Source organism: Trachypithecus francoisi, unplaced genomic scaffold (genome assembly GCF_009764315.1).
Source record: "Trachypithecus francoisi isolate TF-2019V2 unplaced genomic scaffold, Tfra_2.0 Lachesis_group13, whole genome shotgun sequence".
Taxonomy (NCBI): domain Eukaryota; kingdom Metazoa; phylum Chordata; class Mammalia; order Primates; family Cercopithecidae; genus Trachypithecus; species Trachypithecus francoisi.
The window spans coordinates 63556292-63571794 of NW_022681458.1; the positions used below are offsets into that span (position 1 = coordinate 63556292).

Genomic DNA, 15503 nt, shown 5'->3' on the forward strand with positions numbered 1-15503 from the left:
GTTTTCATACTAAAATTCGTGGTGGGGGGGTGTGGTCACACAGATTTGACCAAAAACCTGCTGTGTATTAGCTGCGAGATAGCTGCGAGATTAGGAAAAAATGCCCAATACTCAAATTTTCTTGACTGATGTGGAAAATTACGTATCTCATGGGATTGGTACAAAAAAGTCAAAAGAACATTCCCCGCACTACCAGAGGCCCTCGAATCAAGGGCGGCCCCGAGTGGCGGGGGAAAGAAATGCCAGCCAGCGGCGGACGCTGTATCCTGGAGGTCGGCTCTGGGAAATGCCTGCAGCCAGGCGGAGGAGCTGCTGCACCGCAGTTTCGTCGCGTCGGGCTGGCGTTCAGGTTGTGCGACTCAGCCTGGAACTTCTGAATGCAAGACTCCGACCTGAGGATTCGCGTCAAGGACACCCCAGAAGCACCCAGAAAGCCACTGCCAGCCTATTTTTCACGTTCCTTTTCCAACATGCCCCTTCCTCCCCCCAGTATCTATCTGCTCGTTCCCTAGGGGTCTTAGAAGTCTTTTGCTTCCACAATGACAGCCATATTCCCTGACTCTACGACATCCTTGGCTGTTTATTTCGTCTTATGCCAGTTCCATTTTAGAAATGGGAATGTTGTCACCGAACCCTGTGGAAACCGGCTGTAAAATATGCGAGTTTAGCGAGAAGAAGCGGAGCGAGTGTGCGGTGCAATCTTAGAGACTGAGAACAGCCAGCCCGGGGGCCTAGAAATAGCGTTAACCGCGCTGAGCCGGCTGCCCGAGGAGGAGGGGTTGGGCCTATGAGAGGGCAGGGCCGCGTCTATGGCCCAGCCCTGGCCCGTTGTGACAGTGTACAACGCCTGCCACGCGTCGGAACTCGGTGCGGGGCATCCACGGGGCGCGAGTGACACGCGGGAGGGAGAACGGTGTTCTGCTGGAGCCGATGCCAGAAACCATGCATTTCTTATTCAGATTCATTGTTTTATTTTATCTATGGGGCCTTTTTACTGCTCAGAAACAAAAGAAAGAGGAGAGCCCCGAGGAAGTGAAAATAGAAGTTTTGCATCGTCCAGAAAACTGCTCTAAGACAAGCAAGAAGGGAGACCTACTAAATGCCCATTATGACGGCTACCTGGCTAAAGATGGGTCGAAATTCTACTGCAGGTAGGAAATGCTGCGAGCTGCCCACCCGTCCAGTTGCACAAAATCTTGCCTGCCTCCACCAAGCCTAAGCCTTACTGGTTTGTTGGTTGGTTGGGGTTTTATTTTTTAACAGTAAAAGTTGAGCCCTTTATTCATTAAATATATATATATATATAAAATTCTCTAATAAACTGAATATTTCTATTTAAAGTATTGAAAATGTTGGTCCAATAAATTATCGAAAATACAGTACATCCACACACACACCAACCACTACCATTACCTTTAATTCTGGGACCTCCAGAATTAAATCAAGGTTCTGCCTGGTAAGGATGTTCACATTTTTCCCTTGCCGGAAGTATTGAGTCTTTATGGAGGAATACATGGAATAAAGAGATTTAACTCAGGCCTTCAGAAGCACGATTTTTATAGGTTATGGCCACTTTCTATCAAGAAAAACCGTTACTTCCCTGGTGACTTCTGGTGGGCCCTGCTCCCCCATTCCACCTGGTGCCTACTCTGATTTAATTGATGGCTTATTACTCAGAGGGAGAATCTTTTCTTCATCCTGTAAAGATAGGACTGGGTAAGATAGTTCCATCCATTTAGAATAAAATAGAGAAATTTAATAAGAATTTATACAGTTTTTTAATTTAATATTATATTAGGATTTAATAAGAATATAGACTATATCACTAGAATTTAATAAGAAAATATACCATTTTAAATTACTTTTAAAATGACTTTTTGAGGCTAAACCTGCCTCATCATTTTTTACAACACACTCAGGGGAGTTAAATGAGTTCTTTGTACAAGCCATGCAGCTAGTTAGGGGCTGGAGACCCATTAAAAAGTTAACTGTTGAATAGGTTTTGTAAAGATAACAATTTTAAAAAATGAGATGGCTCTTAATGATTAGCTTTGGGCAAATCATACTTCTTTCTGGTGATTATAGGGAAGTTTGAGTCAAACACCCCATTAGGGGTTTTAGAAAGAGTGCTTATATGGGAATGATGGTTAGAGAGGACTCCAGTTTTAAATGCCCAGCTGTATTTTCAAGTTTGATTTCTTGAAATCAGTTTACTTAAGTATTGTTTTTTATTATAGCCGGACACAAAATGAAGGCCACCCCAAATGGTTTGTTCTTGGTGTTGGGCAAGTGATAAAAGGCCTAGACATTGCTATGATGGATATGTGCCCTGGAGAAAAGCGAAAAGTAGTTATACCCCCTTCATTTGCATACGGAAAGGAAGGCCATGGTAAGATGTTTAATTTTAATTTCTTGTTTTAGTTATATTTAAAAAATGATTAGTAGATTTCTGGGTATGTAGGTCTGAAATAATTGAAAGCCCAGTCTCAAAGAAATATTTGTACAGCCATGCTCATAGCAGCCATGTACAGTAGACAAGAGATGGAAGCAAGCCATATGTCCATAGATGATAGAGAAATGGATAAACAAAATGAATATATGCGTATATGGAAGCCAGGCACAGTGGCTCACGCCTGTAATCCCAACAGTTTGGGAGGCCAAGTTGGTAGGATCGCTTGAGGCCAGGACCAGCCTGAGCAACAGCAAGACCCTGCTCTACAAAAAAAAAAAAAACCAACACATGAAATGGAATATTATTCAGCCTTAAAAAGGAAGAAAATTCTGAGACATTCACCAACATGTATCAGCCTTGAGGACATTATGCTAAATGAAATAAACCAGTCACAAAAAGACATATACTGTATAATTCCACTTATATGCGGTACCTAGAGTAGTCAAATTAATAGAGACAAAGTAGAAGGGTGATTGCCAGAGGCTGAAGTGAGAGGGAAAAGGGGGAGTGTTGACCAATGGGTATAGAGTTTCAGTCTTGCCAGATGAAGAGTTCTGGAGATTGGTTGCATGGCAGCATAAATGTACTTTACTGAACAACACACTTGAAAATCGTTATGATGGTAAATTTTATGTTATGTGAATTTTACCACAATTAAAAACAAAAAAAAGTAAAATGAATAAAAAATGATAGATGAAATAAAGAGAACAGTTGAGTCCAATGACCTTAAGCTCTATCTAGTTCAGTCCAGTCCCCTCTTTTTGTTTATAAAGATAACATGACATCGTTTGAATATAGATATCTGGCCAGAGTTCTTTCTTCTACATTGTGGCAACACTCATGATGATTCTATATATTCTATAAGCTCTATCTTAAGCATTTTTTTTTGAGACGGAGTCTCACTCTGTGGCCCAGGCTGGAGTGTAGTGGCATGATCTCGGCTCACTGCAAGCTCTGCCCCCTGGGTTCACGCCATTCTCCTGCCTCAGCCTCCTGAGTAGCTGGGACTACAGGTGTCTGCCATCACGCCTGGCTAATTTTTTGTGTTTTTAGTAGAGACAGGGTTTCACTGTGTTAGCCAGGATGGTCTCGATCTCCTGACCTTGTGATCTGCCTGCCTCGGTCTCCCAAAGTGCTGGGATTACAGGCTGAGCCACTGTGCCTGGCCAAGTATTTTTATTGTTTTCAGCATATGTTATTATTACATAAATATTGATAACAGATCTTTGGTAAGCAGTACCAAAGTTAAATTCATAAAACTCAGAAACTGGAACATGTGGGTTTAGAGTAAAAGGACAGGATGGGTACATTGTAAAAGGAACATCTGAGATATAATAAGCTGTCAGTCATTATTACCCCAATACAGGACAAGCCTTCAAATGTGTAAGAAATGATCTTATTCTTTCAATATCTTGCCTATTTTTAAAATCGTAGAGCAAAAAGATCTGAAAACCTAGGTAAAGCAAATAAATGGGAAAAATGTTTGTATCATGTATGAAGGCTGACTTACTAACCAATAATGAAAATGGCATATCCCTAGAAATGGGCCAAATTCATAAATAAGCACCCACTAGCAAAAAATTACAAATGGCCTTTAAGTCTGTGAGAATACTTAATTTTATTCATAATTAAAGAAATTTAAAATGAGACACCATATTTCATTCATCAGATTAGCAAAGACAAAACAACTTGGCAAAAGCATGGAAAAATCAGCATTATTGCTGGGAATGGAAATCATTCAACTTCTCTAACAATTGTTATCAAAAGTGAAAATGCAGGCCCAGGTGTGGTGGCTGACTCCTGTAATTCCAGCACTTTGGGAGGCTGAGGTGGGCAGATCACTTCAGGTCAGGAGTTCGAGACCAGTCTGGCCAACATGGTGAAACCCCGCCTCTGCTAAAAATACAAAAATTAGCTGGTTGTGGTAGAGTGTGCCTGTAATCCCAGCTACTTGGGAGGCTGAGGCAGGAGAATCACTTGAACTGGGAGGCAGAGGTCGCGGTGAGCCGAGATTGTGCCACTGTACTCCAGCCTGGGCCACAGAGTGAGACTCCATCTCAAAAAAAAAAAAAAATGAAAATGCACATGCCTTCTTATTCCAGTAGTTCCATTTCCAGGAATATACACAAAGGTATGTGTAAAAGAACATTCACTGCAGGCATTTTTGTGGAGGAGGGTAGCAAAAGGCTGGAAACCACCTGCCTATCCGTCAGTGGGAAATTAGTTAAATATAATATATCTACACAATGAATTACTGTGTTGCCAGTAAAAAGAATTAAGTAGAGCTATACTTATTAATATGTTAAAAATAAAGTGGAAGCCAGGCATGATGGCTTCATTTCTATAATCCCAGCACTTTGAGAGGCTAAGGTGGGAGGATCACTTGAGCCCAGGAGTCTGAAAGCAACCTGGGCAATGTAGGGAGACCCAATTGCTACAGAAAATTAAAAAGTTAGCCAGGTGTGGCGGTATCCGCCTGTGGTCCCAACTACTCAGGGTGCTGAGGTGGGAGGATCCCTTGAGCCTGGGAGGTCGAGACTGCGGTGAGCTGTGATTGTGCCACTGCACTCCAACCTGAGCAACAGAGCAAGACCCTGGCTAAAAAAAAAAAAGAAAAAAAAATGTGGACTAGACTATATTCCACTTTGGGATATGTATTGAGCATCAGTGCCAGGCTTTGTAGGCACTGGGCATAAAGCAGTGACCAAAGTAGACACTACTCCCGATCCTCTATGAGCTTGTATTTCAGAGGAGGAGTTTCACATATGCCTGTATCTACACAGAATACATCTGAAAGAATATGCAGTCATCTGATGACATTAAGTGTTCCTGGGAAGGAGGCCTCAGGGTCAAGGATGAGAAGATTTATTTTCATTCTAACATTTTGTACCATTTGAAAGTTTTATAGTGCATGTATTAATTTTTCCAAAATCAAATTTTTAAATTACAAAAATTGAATGTAGCAGAACAGAGAAGAAAAAAATTTTTTTTTTTTTGAGACAGAGTCTCGCTCTGTCGCCCAGGCTGGAGTGCAGTGGCCGGATCTCAGCTCACTGCAAGCTCCGCCTTCCGGTTTACGCCATTCTCCTGCCTCAGCCTCCCAAGTAGCTGGGACTATAGGCGCCCGCCACCTCGCCCGGCTAGTTGTTTTGTGTGTGTGTTTTTTAGTAGAGACGGGGTTTCGCCGTGTTAGCCAGGATGGTCTCGATCTCCTGACCTCGTGATCCGCCCGTCTCGGTCTCCCAAAGTGCTGGGATTACAGGCTTGAGCCACCGCGCCCGGCCAGAGAAGAAAATTTTTAAAGCAGGCAGGGAGGATGGGCAGCCTGACAGACAGGCTGCACCTTGCATCCTTTGTTAGGTTCTTGCTCCACGTTGCTGCTTGAAGGCTATACAGAAAGAATCTTTGCCTCCTTACCCTATTTAGAGCCACTGCTAACTCCACCTGTTTGAAATAGTAAAGATTAATTTTCCACAATGAGATATTGGCATTGCTCCCAAATATTTCACGGAAGTGGCATGCCTTCTTTGAGGCAGTTGTCTTAGTCATTAAGAGTTCTTTCCAGCAAAATCAGGGCATCAGTGCCCCACATTGGATTGGCGGGTGGTGGGGGGCTGTCAGTGCTTCCAGTCAGACCCAGTCAGGCTTAAAACTCCTAAAGAGACAATTTCCAGATAACTTCAGCTTTATTTTTAATGCTTTTTGCCAATAATTTGATCACATCAGAACAGCTCCATGGTACCATAATTTATATATCCTGTTTTTATTTGTATAAGAACCTGGGAGAAAGAGAAGGAAAATTGAAAATAAATTAAGTCAAATGCAATACTTGTGCTGAAAATCTGTCAAAAGTTAAGGCCACTTCTAGGCAAAATGATGGAGGAAGAGTTTGCCTTTCAGTCTCTTTCTCATTTTCAAAGTTTTCCTTTCTGTCTTGTGTTGTGTCTTCAGATGCCTCCACATTCTGCCTACCACTAGAGCACCCACTTGCCTATCTGCCTGGAGCACACACATCTGTCATCATCAGGTGCTCATCCAGGGTTCCCCACCCTCAGGCAAAGGACCACTTAGCTTATCCTTTTCATAAAGTAATTTATGCTTAGATATGAATGACTACCCAGGCTGCCTAAGCTCTTAATAAATCAGAAACTTGCTGCAGAGATATAGAAGTTTGACATGAAACAAGTTCATATTCAATTGGAAGTATCTCTAACAAACATTAAAGTGATTAATCTCACTAGTAATACCACCGGCACCCTCATTTTACAGGAAAGGAAACTAAGGCCCAAAAAAGTGTGTTAATTGGACCATAGTTAATACTGGCCTTGCCTGCATTGCAATACCTTGGATTACATTATTTTAAAAGTTGCAGTGTAGACCTTAAGCAACTGTTTAACAACCTCTTGATTAAATAAGCATTTAAAAGTAAGTTGTTAAGACCTGACATTAGCTATAACTTTATTTTAGGTAGTACTTGAAGAAGTCTTTCTTCTGTAAAATATCCTTGTCTCATGTCACAGAACAACCCTGCATGTCTTGAAATGCATGTCACTTGTTAGTGCTTAAATAACAATATATAACAAGAAAAAGAGGTAATTGGCAATATATCTTTTTTTTTTTTTTTTGTGATGGAGTCTTACTGTGTCGCCCAACTGGAGTGCAGTGGTGTGATTGATTTTGGCTTACTGCAGCCTCTCCCTCCTGGGTTCAAGCTACTCTCCTGCCTCAGCCTTTGAGTAGCTGGGATTACAGGCACACGCCACCATGCCTGGCTAATTTTTGTATTTTTAGTAGAGACGGGGTTTCACCATGTTGGCCAGGCAGGTCTCGAACTCCTGGTGGCTTATACCACTGCGCCTGGCCAATATTTTCTGTTTATAGCAAAATTGTTCAAAAACTGCCTATGTACCTACGATATTTTTTCTTAAGAAATTTATGTTTTGGGCTGGGCACAGTGGCGTATACCTGTAATCCTAGCACTTTGGGAGGCTGAGTGGGTGGATCACCTGAGGCCAGGAGTTCAAGACCAGCCTGGCCAACATAGTGAAACCCCATATCTACTAAAACTACAAAAAATAGCTGGGCGTAGTGGTGCATGCCTGTAATCCCAGCTACTTGGGAGGCTGAGACATGAGAATCACTTGAACTCAGGAGGTGAGGTTGCAGTGAGCCAAGATCCTGCGACGGCACTACAGCCTGGGCAACAGAGCAGATTCTGTCTCAAAAAAAAAAAAAAAAGAAAGAAATTTGAATTTGTGTTTTGAATTTGCCTTGAATTATTGTCAGAAGTAATTGTTAGGCCGGGCGCGGTGGTTCAAGCCTGTAATCCCAGCACTTTGGGAGGCCGAGACGGGCGGATCACGAGGTCAGGAGATCGAGACCATCCTGCTCGATCACCATCACATGGTGAAACCCCGCCTCTACTAAAAAATACAAAAAAAAAAAAAAAAAAACTAGCCGTCCCCAGCTACTCAGGAGGCTGAGGCAGGAGAATTGCTTGAACCTGGGAGGCAGAGGTTACAGTGAGCTGAAATCGCGCCATTGCACTCTAGCCTGGGTGACAGAGGAATTTTCTTGTCCAAAAAATAATAATAATCTGCGACATCAGCTAATAGGTTAAGTTAATTAAAGAGAGCAATTCTAGCCAAGCCCAGTGGCTCACATCTGTAATCCTAGCACTTAGGGAAGCCAAAGCAAGCGGATCACCTGAGGTCAGGAGTTCAAGACCAGCCTGGCCAACGTGGCGAAACCCTGTCTCTACTAATAATACAATGCCTGGTGTGCACCTGTAATCCCAGCTACTCAGGAGGCTGAGGTAGGAGAATGGCTTGAACCCAGGAGGCAGAGGCTGTAGTAAGCGCAGATCGCACTACTGCACTCCAGCCTGGAAACAGAGTGAGACTCCGTCTCAAAAAAAAACAAATAGATAAAAATAGGTATTCAACTTAATGCTTAAAAATGTATACAATTTCTTTGTAAAATTGTTACTGAATTTTTCTTTTCTTTTTAATTCTTTTTTTTTTTTTTAATAGAGACAGGGTCTCACTATGTTGCCCAGGTTGGTCTCAAACTCCTGGGCTCAAGTGATCCTCCTGTCTCGGTCTCCCCAGAGTGCTGGAATTACACGTGTGAGCCACCATGCCCAGCCTGTTACTGGATTTTTCTATCATTGCACTTATTTTTTAATGTCTATAAAAAATTTGAAAGACAAATATATTGATAGTTATGTTTTATTTATGCTTCCAAATAATTACACAAAATCATTTTCTAAAAGATTACTCATCTATGCTTTGAAATTTTTCTGCCCATGCATTTCTTCTCTGTGCCACCTCTCTTCTGTATTGATGATAGGAGAGTACAGTTGTCTCTCAGTACCTGTTAGAGATTGGTTCCAAGACCTTCTCATGGATTCCAAAATCCACAGAAGCTCAAGCCCCTAATATAAAATGGCATCACATTTGCATATAACCTCTGCACATCTTCCGGTGTACTTTAAATTATCTCTAGATTACTTATAATATCTAATACAATGTAAATGTTATGTAAAAGGTTGTTGTATTGGTTAGGGAATAATGACAAGAAAAAAGTCTGTACATGTTTATTACACACACAACTATCCTTTTTTTGTATGAATATTTTCAAGCCGAGACTGGTTGAATCCACAGATGCAGAACCCACAGATATGGAGGGTCATATCCATGTATTAATAAAAATTTATGATTTGTACTTAATCAAGAAATAGTGGTCCCATAGGTCCTTTGAATTGACTTGGTTCAGAAACATGTGGAAAAAATATTCCTAAAATGTATTTATAAAAAAAGAGAAAAAAAGCAAAAATGAAAAGTATTGAAAAGCTGAAAGAAGTTTAAGATGAGAAAAACTTAAAAATTGTAAGTATTCACATAGCAATTTTTATCAACATGAAATAATGTAATATGGTTATGGCAGTTCATGAGTAGATATTTGAACCATATCTTTATGTAAGTTAAACTGTTAAAATTTATACCCTTAGCAGAAGGCAAGATTCCACCTGATGCTACATTGATTTTTGAGATTGAACTTTATGCTGTGACCAAAGGACCACGGAGCATTGAGACATTTAAACAGATAGACACGGACAATGACAGGCAACTCTCTAAAGCCGAGGTAATTCAAACCAATTTCATATGTATAGTCTAATTGTTTTATCTCAGTTTAAATACATCTGTGTTACAACTATTACTTTTTAGGTCTAGCTAGTATGGGCTCTGATCACTGCTTTTATAGAGCTGGTCACAAAAAATAATCTAAGCACTTAGAAAAAGCTCTAAGCTTGTTCAGTATAAACCTTGTGAGTCATCCTGTTCAATTGCCTTTCTCCCTGCAAGAGAGTCATTAAAATCCCAAATTATTCATCTCTACAGTGCTCTTGCAGTTTCTAGACTACACTAGCATATCTCTTTTTCAGGCAGCACTGTAAGAATTTGCAACAGGGCAAATAATTCATGCCTCATAGTATTATGAAAAGAGCTAGCAAGGATTTGAATTGAGTGGGCTAGAAAGTTGGTAAACAGGAGCCAGGAGTTCAGCCAGCTAGCTTCTGTATCTCAGTCTTGTAATAAAGATCTTGTAATAATAATGATAATTGGGCTGGGCATGTGGCTCATGCCTATAATCTCAACACTTTGGGAGGCCGAGGTGGGAGGATTGCTTGAGCCCAGGAGTTCAAGACCAGCCTGGGCAATATAGGGAGACCCCTGTCTCTACAAAAAGTTTAATAAATTAGCCAGGCGTGTTGGTGCATACCTGTGGTCCCAGCTAGGAGGCTGAGGTAGGAGAATTGCTTGGGCCCAGGAGGTTGAGGCTGCAGTGAGCTGTGATCGTGCCACTGCACTCCAGCATGGAAGACAGACTGAGACCTTGTCTCCAAAAAAAAAAAAAAAAAAAGATAATAATAGGTAGCATTTATTTTGTACTTTTAGTACCAGGTACTATTTATAAGCACATAAGTATGTGAACTTATCTAATCTTCATGATAGTTTATGGGGCAGACACTATTGTCATCATCTCCACTTTTAGATGGGGAAAATAATAATCAGGTTAACTAGCCAAAAATCACACAGTAGTAAGGGGCAAAACCTGGGCAATCTGGCTTCATGAGTCTTCTTACAGTTTAATTTTTCTTAGAGACAGGGTCTTGCTCTGTTGCCCATGCCAGGGTGGAGTGATCATAGCTCACTGCACCCTTGAATCCCTGGACTCAAGCCATACCCCAGCATGCCACCATACCTAGCTAATTTTTTTTGTTTAAGAGATGGAGTCTCACTACATTGCCCAGGCTAGTCTTGAACTCCTGGCCTCAAGTGATTCTCCTTCAGCCTCCCAAAGTGCTGGGATTACAGGCGTGAACCACCTTGCCCAGCCCACTGCTATATTTTTAACTTTGGACCTAGACTGCTTCTTTTAGAGAAAATCATGAATGTTTCAAGTCTAATACTATTTATTGAAGTCTAATGTTTTACTTAGTCCCACTGACCATACTCTTGCTTAAAATTAGTAAACCAGCTGTCTCCCCTCTTAACTAGTTAGGAGACATTTAAAAATGCATAACTCTACCACATAAGTGAGTGGTAAAAGGTAACTAGGTTGATTTCAAGTGATAAAAATAAGTCTTTTACTCTGTTGCTTTTTCATCTCCCTCTCCAATCCTTTCCGCACCCAGCTCAACTTCTTACACCTAGATATTAGTAATGACTTTCCCTTCAAGCATCTTGGTTGGCCAACAGTGGAAGAAGGATAAGGGAATATGTCCTGTTCTTAAGAAGAAGGGAAGTTACAGGGGTGGCAAATGGTTCCCAAAGTGTACTTCTCCATTGACTCCTTATCACTTCTCTATTGACTCCTTATCACCCTTTTTTAGAGTGAATAGCAGCTGCAGATGAATCCGCATAGTACCCAAGGGCTCAGCCTATGCACACAGACCACTCATTATCACAGGCACACCAAGAGCCATGTTCTGCAGTATGACTACTCCACAGTAAGACATTAGACAATCTTAAATTCTTTTCTGGAAAATAAAAATAGAGAAAATTCAAAATACTAATCTACTTAGCTACAACTTCCCTGGATGTCTTTGTGATATCAGCTGCTTTATTGCCAGATGGACGAGAGTGATTTTCACTAACTTGAATAACAATAGCTATCTTTTATTGATGGCCATAATCATTATTCTAATCCTTGCATCAATCCTACAATATAGATACTTATTTACCACCTTTTACAGATGACAAAACTGAGGTTCAGAGAGGTTAATTTGCACACGACCACACAGCAAATCCAAGGCAAAGTAAACTATTTCATCAGTTTCATCTTTAAAAAAGAAAAAGAAAAATATTTCTTTAGTATTAAAGGGGAAGGATGGGGGAAATACAGTGTTTTATTAAATTAAAAAGTGGAAATAGTGTGGAACCCATTACTAGCAAAATTAAGGTCATGTTCTTACCCACTGTCTTTCTGTACCTCTGTACTATAGTGTACTGGAAAAGGAGTTGAGTTTAAGCATCAGCAATATTAGTTATGTAAAAATAAATGAACTTACTTAGAAACTGAGAAATAGCTGAAGCTATTAAAAATTGTTTACACCTACATAGGATTGCTAAGCTTTGGCTGGAAGAAAAAAATGCGTCTCCCTCATGTAGGACCAAAGTCCCATTTGAGAACAGTTGATGTATCCTTCATTAAGGTCCACTGATTGCTCTAAAATAAAGTCAACTTGCAATGCGTTGACCCCAGGATATGTATTGCTAAAAACCTCTCAAACTCTAGCTTTCAAAAATACTCTTGCCTCTATAATGCCAGCCTTATTGAACATTACCTCCAGGTGATTGTGTGTTGCTTTCTTTAGTTCTTATAAGGATTAGTGCTTTCCAATGGAAATATAATTGAGTTACACATATAATTTTAAAATTTTTATAGTCACATCTTAAAAAGTAAAAAGATATAGGTGAAATTAATTTTAATGTTATATCTTCACTCAATATATCTAAAATATTGCCATTTCTATATGAAATCAATATAAAAGTTACCAATTAGATATACTTTTTGAAGCCTTCAAGATGTTATATATTTTACATTTATAGTAACATATCTCATTTTGATCTAGCCATGTTTCAAGTGCTCATTAGTCACATGTGGCTAGTGGCTACCATATTGGACAATACTTTTAATGTGTGTTTGCATAGAGAAATTTTATATAATTAGTGAATACTTCAGGATTCCTTTCTTTATTTGACATTATTAAAGAGATTATTATAGTTACTGTAGATTTGGAGGAGAGCAATAGAAGCCTAGAAAAACTTAAAATACTAAATTTTATTTCAAAACCCATAGTTGTATTTTATTGATTATACAACATATTCATTAGTTTTAGAGATTATAGAAATGCCAATTTGGGTTTTTTTCACTAATGGCAGTCATGCATGATTTTCCTTTGATAATATGAACAGCATGGATTATTAGAAAGCATTTTGTTTCAACAAGGTTCAATTTAAATATTAATCTTTGAGTATGTACCACTAACCATCTATCATCTTAGGGTAAACTAATTTGAAGACCTGTTTCTCTCCAAAACATTACTTCAAAGAGTAAGAAAAATAAAACCTCAAATAGCTTTTCAAACTGTTGTGTCATTTACTATAAGTAATCTTGGACATGAATTTCATTATTATAAATATTCCTCAAAGTTACTGGAAATTTACTGTGATGCCTTTTAATTAAAGGAATGTTATTTTGGCCTTCCAGATAAACCTCTACTTGCAAAGGGAATTTGAAAAAGATGAGAAGCCACGTGATAAGTCATATCAGGATGCAGTTTTAGAAGATATTTTTAAGAAGAATGACCATGATGGTGATGGCTTCATTTCTCCCAAGGAATACAATGTATACCAACACGATGAACTATAGCATATTTGTATTTCTACTTTTTTAAGCTATTTACTGTACTTTATGTATAAAACAAAGTCACTTTTCTTCAAGTTGTATTTTCTATTTTTCCCCTATGAGAAGATATTTGATCTCCCCAATACATTGATTTTGCTATAATAAATGTGAGGCTGTTTTGCAAACTTAACTTGTAGGAATGGTATAATTGTGTTTCCTGTTGCTTTATTCTGTAAACAAGAATTGTAGCACCATGAAACAGACCTCTTGGTCCCAGTGGGCATTTCTTCCCCTTTCAGGATGTAGGAGGACATGTACAGTATGTCAAAAACTGCAAGCTTTTCCCAACTTTAACTTTAACAGCATGTTAATATCCAGTTTTTTTATACTTTAAAAGTTAAAGTGCCTCATATTTTTAAAATATCCAGTAAGGACCCAGGAATTAGCATTTCACTTGTTTATAAATCTTATAACATTATGAAGAGGATATAAAAATTCTAGAACTGAAGAGTCTTCCTTTGGTATATGTGCAGGAAGAAAGTTGTATATCTCTGTTCCACAAAGAACACAACACAGTCTCTATACTTTTTGGTGTAAGCTTCTAGCCTTGGTTATTTTCCAGTGGGGAATGTTTAAAGATATTTGACCAAACCAAAGACTTTGCCTCTTATAGCAAGCATAGAGACTGTACTACCTGGCTTTTGCATTCCTTCAGACATTATTATAAATGTGCAACTCCTCTTCCCTCTTTAAACCTTTATAAGATGTCTGCCACCCCAAGCTTTTGTCTTGATAGTTTTAAATTGATGTCATGAAATTTCTTAGTTTTCGTTACCTTTTTCTAGTTATCTCTTTTCTTATGTCACCTCATTTCCCATCATTCTTGTCATTAATGATGAATGATCATTACAAATTGGTATGCTGTCAAATTTTGATAAATGTGCCAAACAAAGGAGGATATACAGTGCCATGGCAATTTTGTGTCATGGTCAAGTTATGATATCATATGACTTGAGAATAGTATGTAAGGGATGCTGTAGAAGATCACGTTGGTGCCAAAGAAAGGGCACGTGTCTATCAGAACGTAGAAGATTTTCCATACTGCATGATATGGTTAGGCTTTGTGTCCACACCCAAATCTCATCTTGAATTATAATCCCCATAATTTCCATAATCCCCACATGTCAATGGAGAGACCAGGTGGAGGTAACTGAATCATGGGGGTGGTTTCCCCCATGCTGTTCTCATGCAATCTTTGGTTTTATAAGTGTTTGATAGTTCCTCCTGCATTCACTCTCCCGCCTGCCACCTTGTGAAGAAGGTCCTTGCTTCCCTGCCTTCCACCAATATTGTAAGTTTCCTGAGGCCTCCCCAGCCATGGGAAATCGTGAGTCAATTTAACCTCTTTCCTTTATCAATTACCCAGTCTAGGGCAGTTCTTTACAGCAGTGTGAAAGTGGACTACTACACTGCATATATAGGAAAGTATGGTCAGACAGTAAATAGCTCTGTTCAAAATAACTGAGTTCCCAATAAGTAAAGTTTTTTCTACCTTCTGAAACTTTCCAAACCATTGTTCATCCTTTAACTTCTTTACACTATCAAAAATTCTATTTAAAAATAGAGGGCTTTCAGATGAGTACGTACAAAAACAAGTGTACATAGGGGTAACACAACCATGAGATTAGTAAATAACACATGGCTAGCACATAATTTGACACCTCATAAAACAAGAATCTGTACTATCTTTTCCTTCCTCCCAATATTTCCTCATTTCTATGCTCAATTTTCTAACACTTTCTCACGTGTTTAATCATTTACTCTTTCATTGCCTTCCCTCAGAAAAACCTGCTCCGTTGAAGTAAACTAAAAAACTCAATATTCTTTATTTTGGTTTGGAAGCTGTCTCCATTCTCTGTATCCATATTAAGTCACCCTATAATCTAAACTTTGTAATTCTAATTTTTTGTCCCATTATTTTTCATACAAAGTACTTTTAAACTTGTTTTTAAAAAATGACAGATAATGGCACATGAATAGGGAGATGATTCATTCTAAAACTTGTATTTACATAATTAAAAATAAATTTCTAATCATTCTACATACAATACAGTGTACAAGTATTTCATATCGG

At 39.1% G+C, this 15503-nt stretch overlaps 1 protein-coding gene across 2 annotated transcripts; it reads left to right on the forward strand.

Annotated features, from left to right (window-relative positions):
* The first annotated feature begins 323 nt into the window (after window positions 1-323).
* On the forward strand, window positions 324-15474 carry FKBP7 (FKBP prolyl isomerase 7). 2 transcript variants are annotated; one of them, XM_033231000.1, is made up of 4 exons: window positions 324-1151; window positions 2238-2389; window positions 9468-9598; window positions 13232-15474. In XM_033231000.1, the coding sequence occupies exons 1-4, from the start codon at window positions 931-933 to the stop codon at window positions 13391-13393; spliced, it is 666 nt and encodes a 221-aa protein (XP_033086891.1). In that variant the 5' UTR covers window positions 324-930; the 3' UTR covers window positions 13394-15474. The 2 variants fall into 2 exon arrangements, with proteins under 2 accessions (XP_033086891.1, XP_033086890.1); XM_033230999.1 differs by having other exon boundaries at window positions 837-1151; window positions 9465-9598.
* The last annotated feature ends 29 nt before the right edge of the window (window positions 15475-15503 follow it).

What these genes read in the sequence shown, in the direction of transcription:
- FKBP7 (XM_033230999.1), top strand. Translation starts at nt 931, where the DNA reads ATGCCAGAAACCATGCATTTCTTATTCAGATTCATTGTTTTATTTTAT. An exon ending in ATACGGAAAGGAAGGCCATG is followed by an intron (nt 2,390 to 9,464) that starts GTAAGATGTTTA and finishes TTATACCCTTAG; the next exon opens with CAGAAGGCAAGATTCCACCT. An exon ending in GGCAACTCTCTAAAGCCGAG is followed by an intron (nt 9,599 to 13,231) that starts GTAATTCAAACC and finishes TTGGCCTTCCAG; the next exon opens with ATAAACCTCTACTTGCAAAG.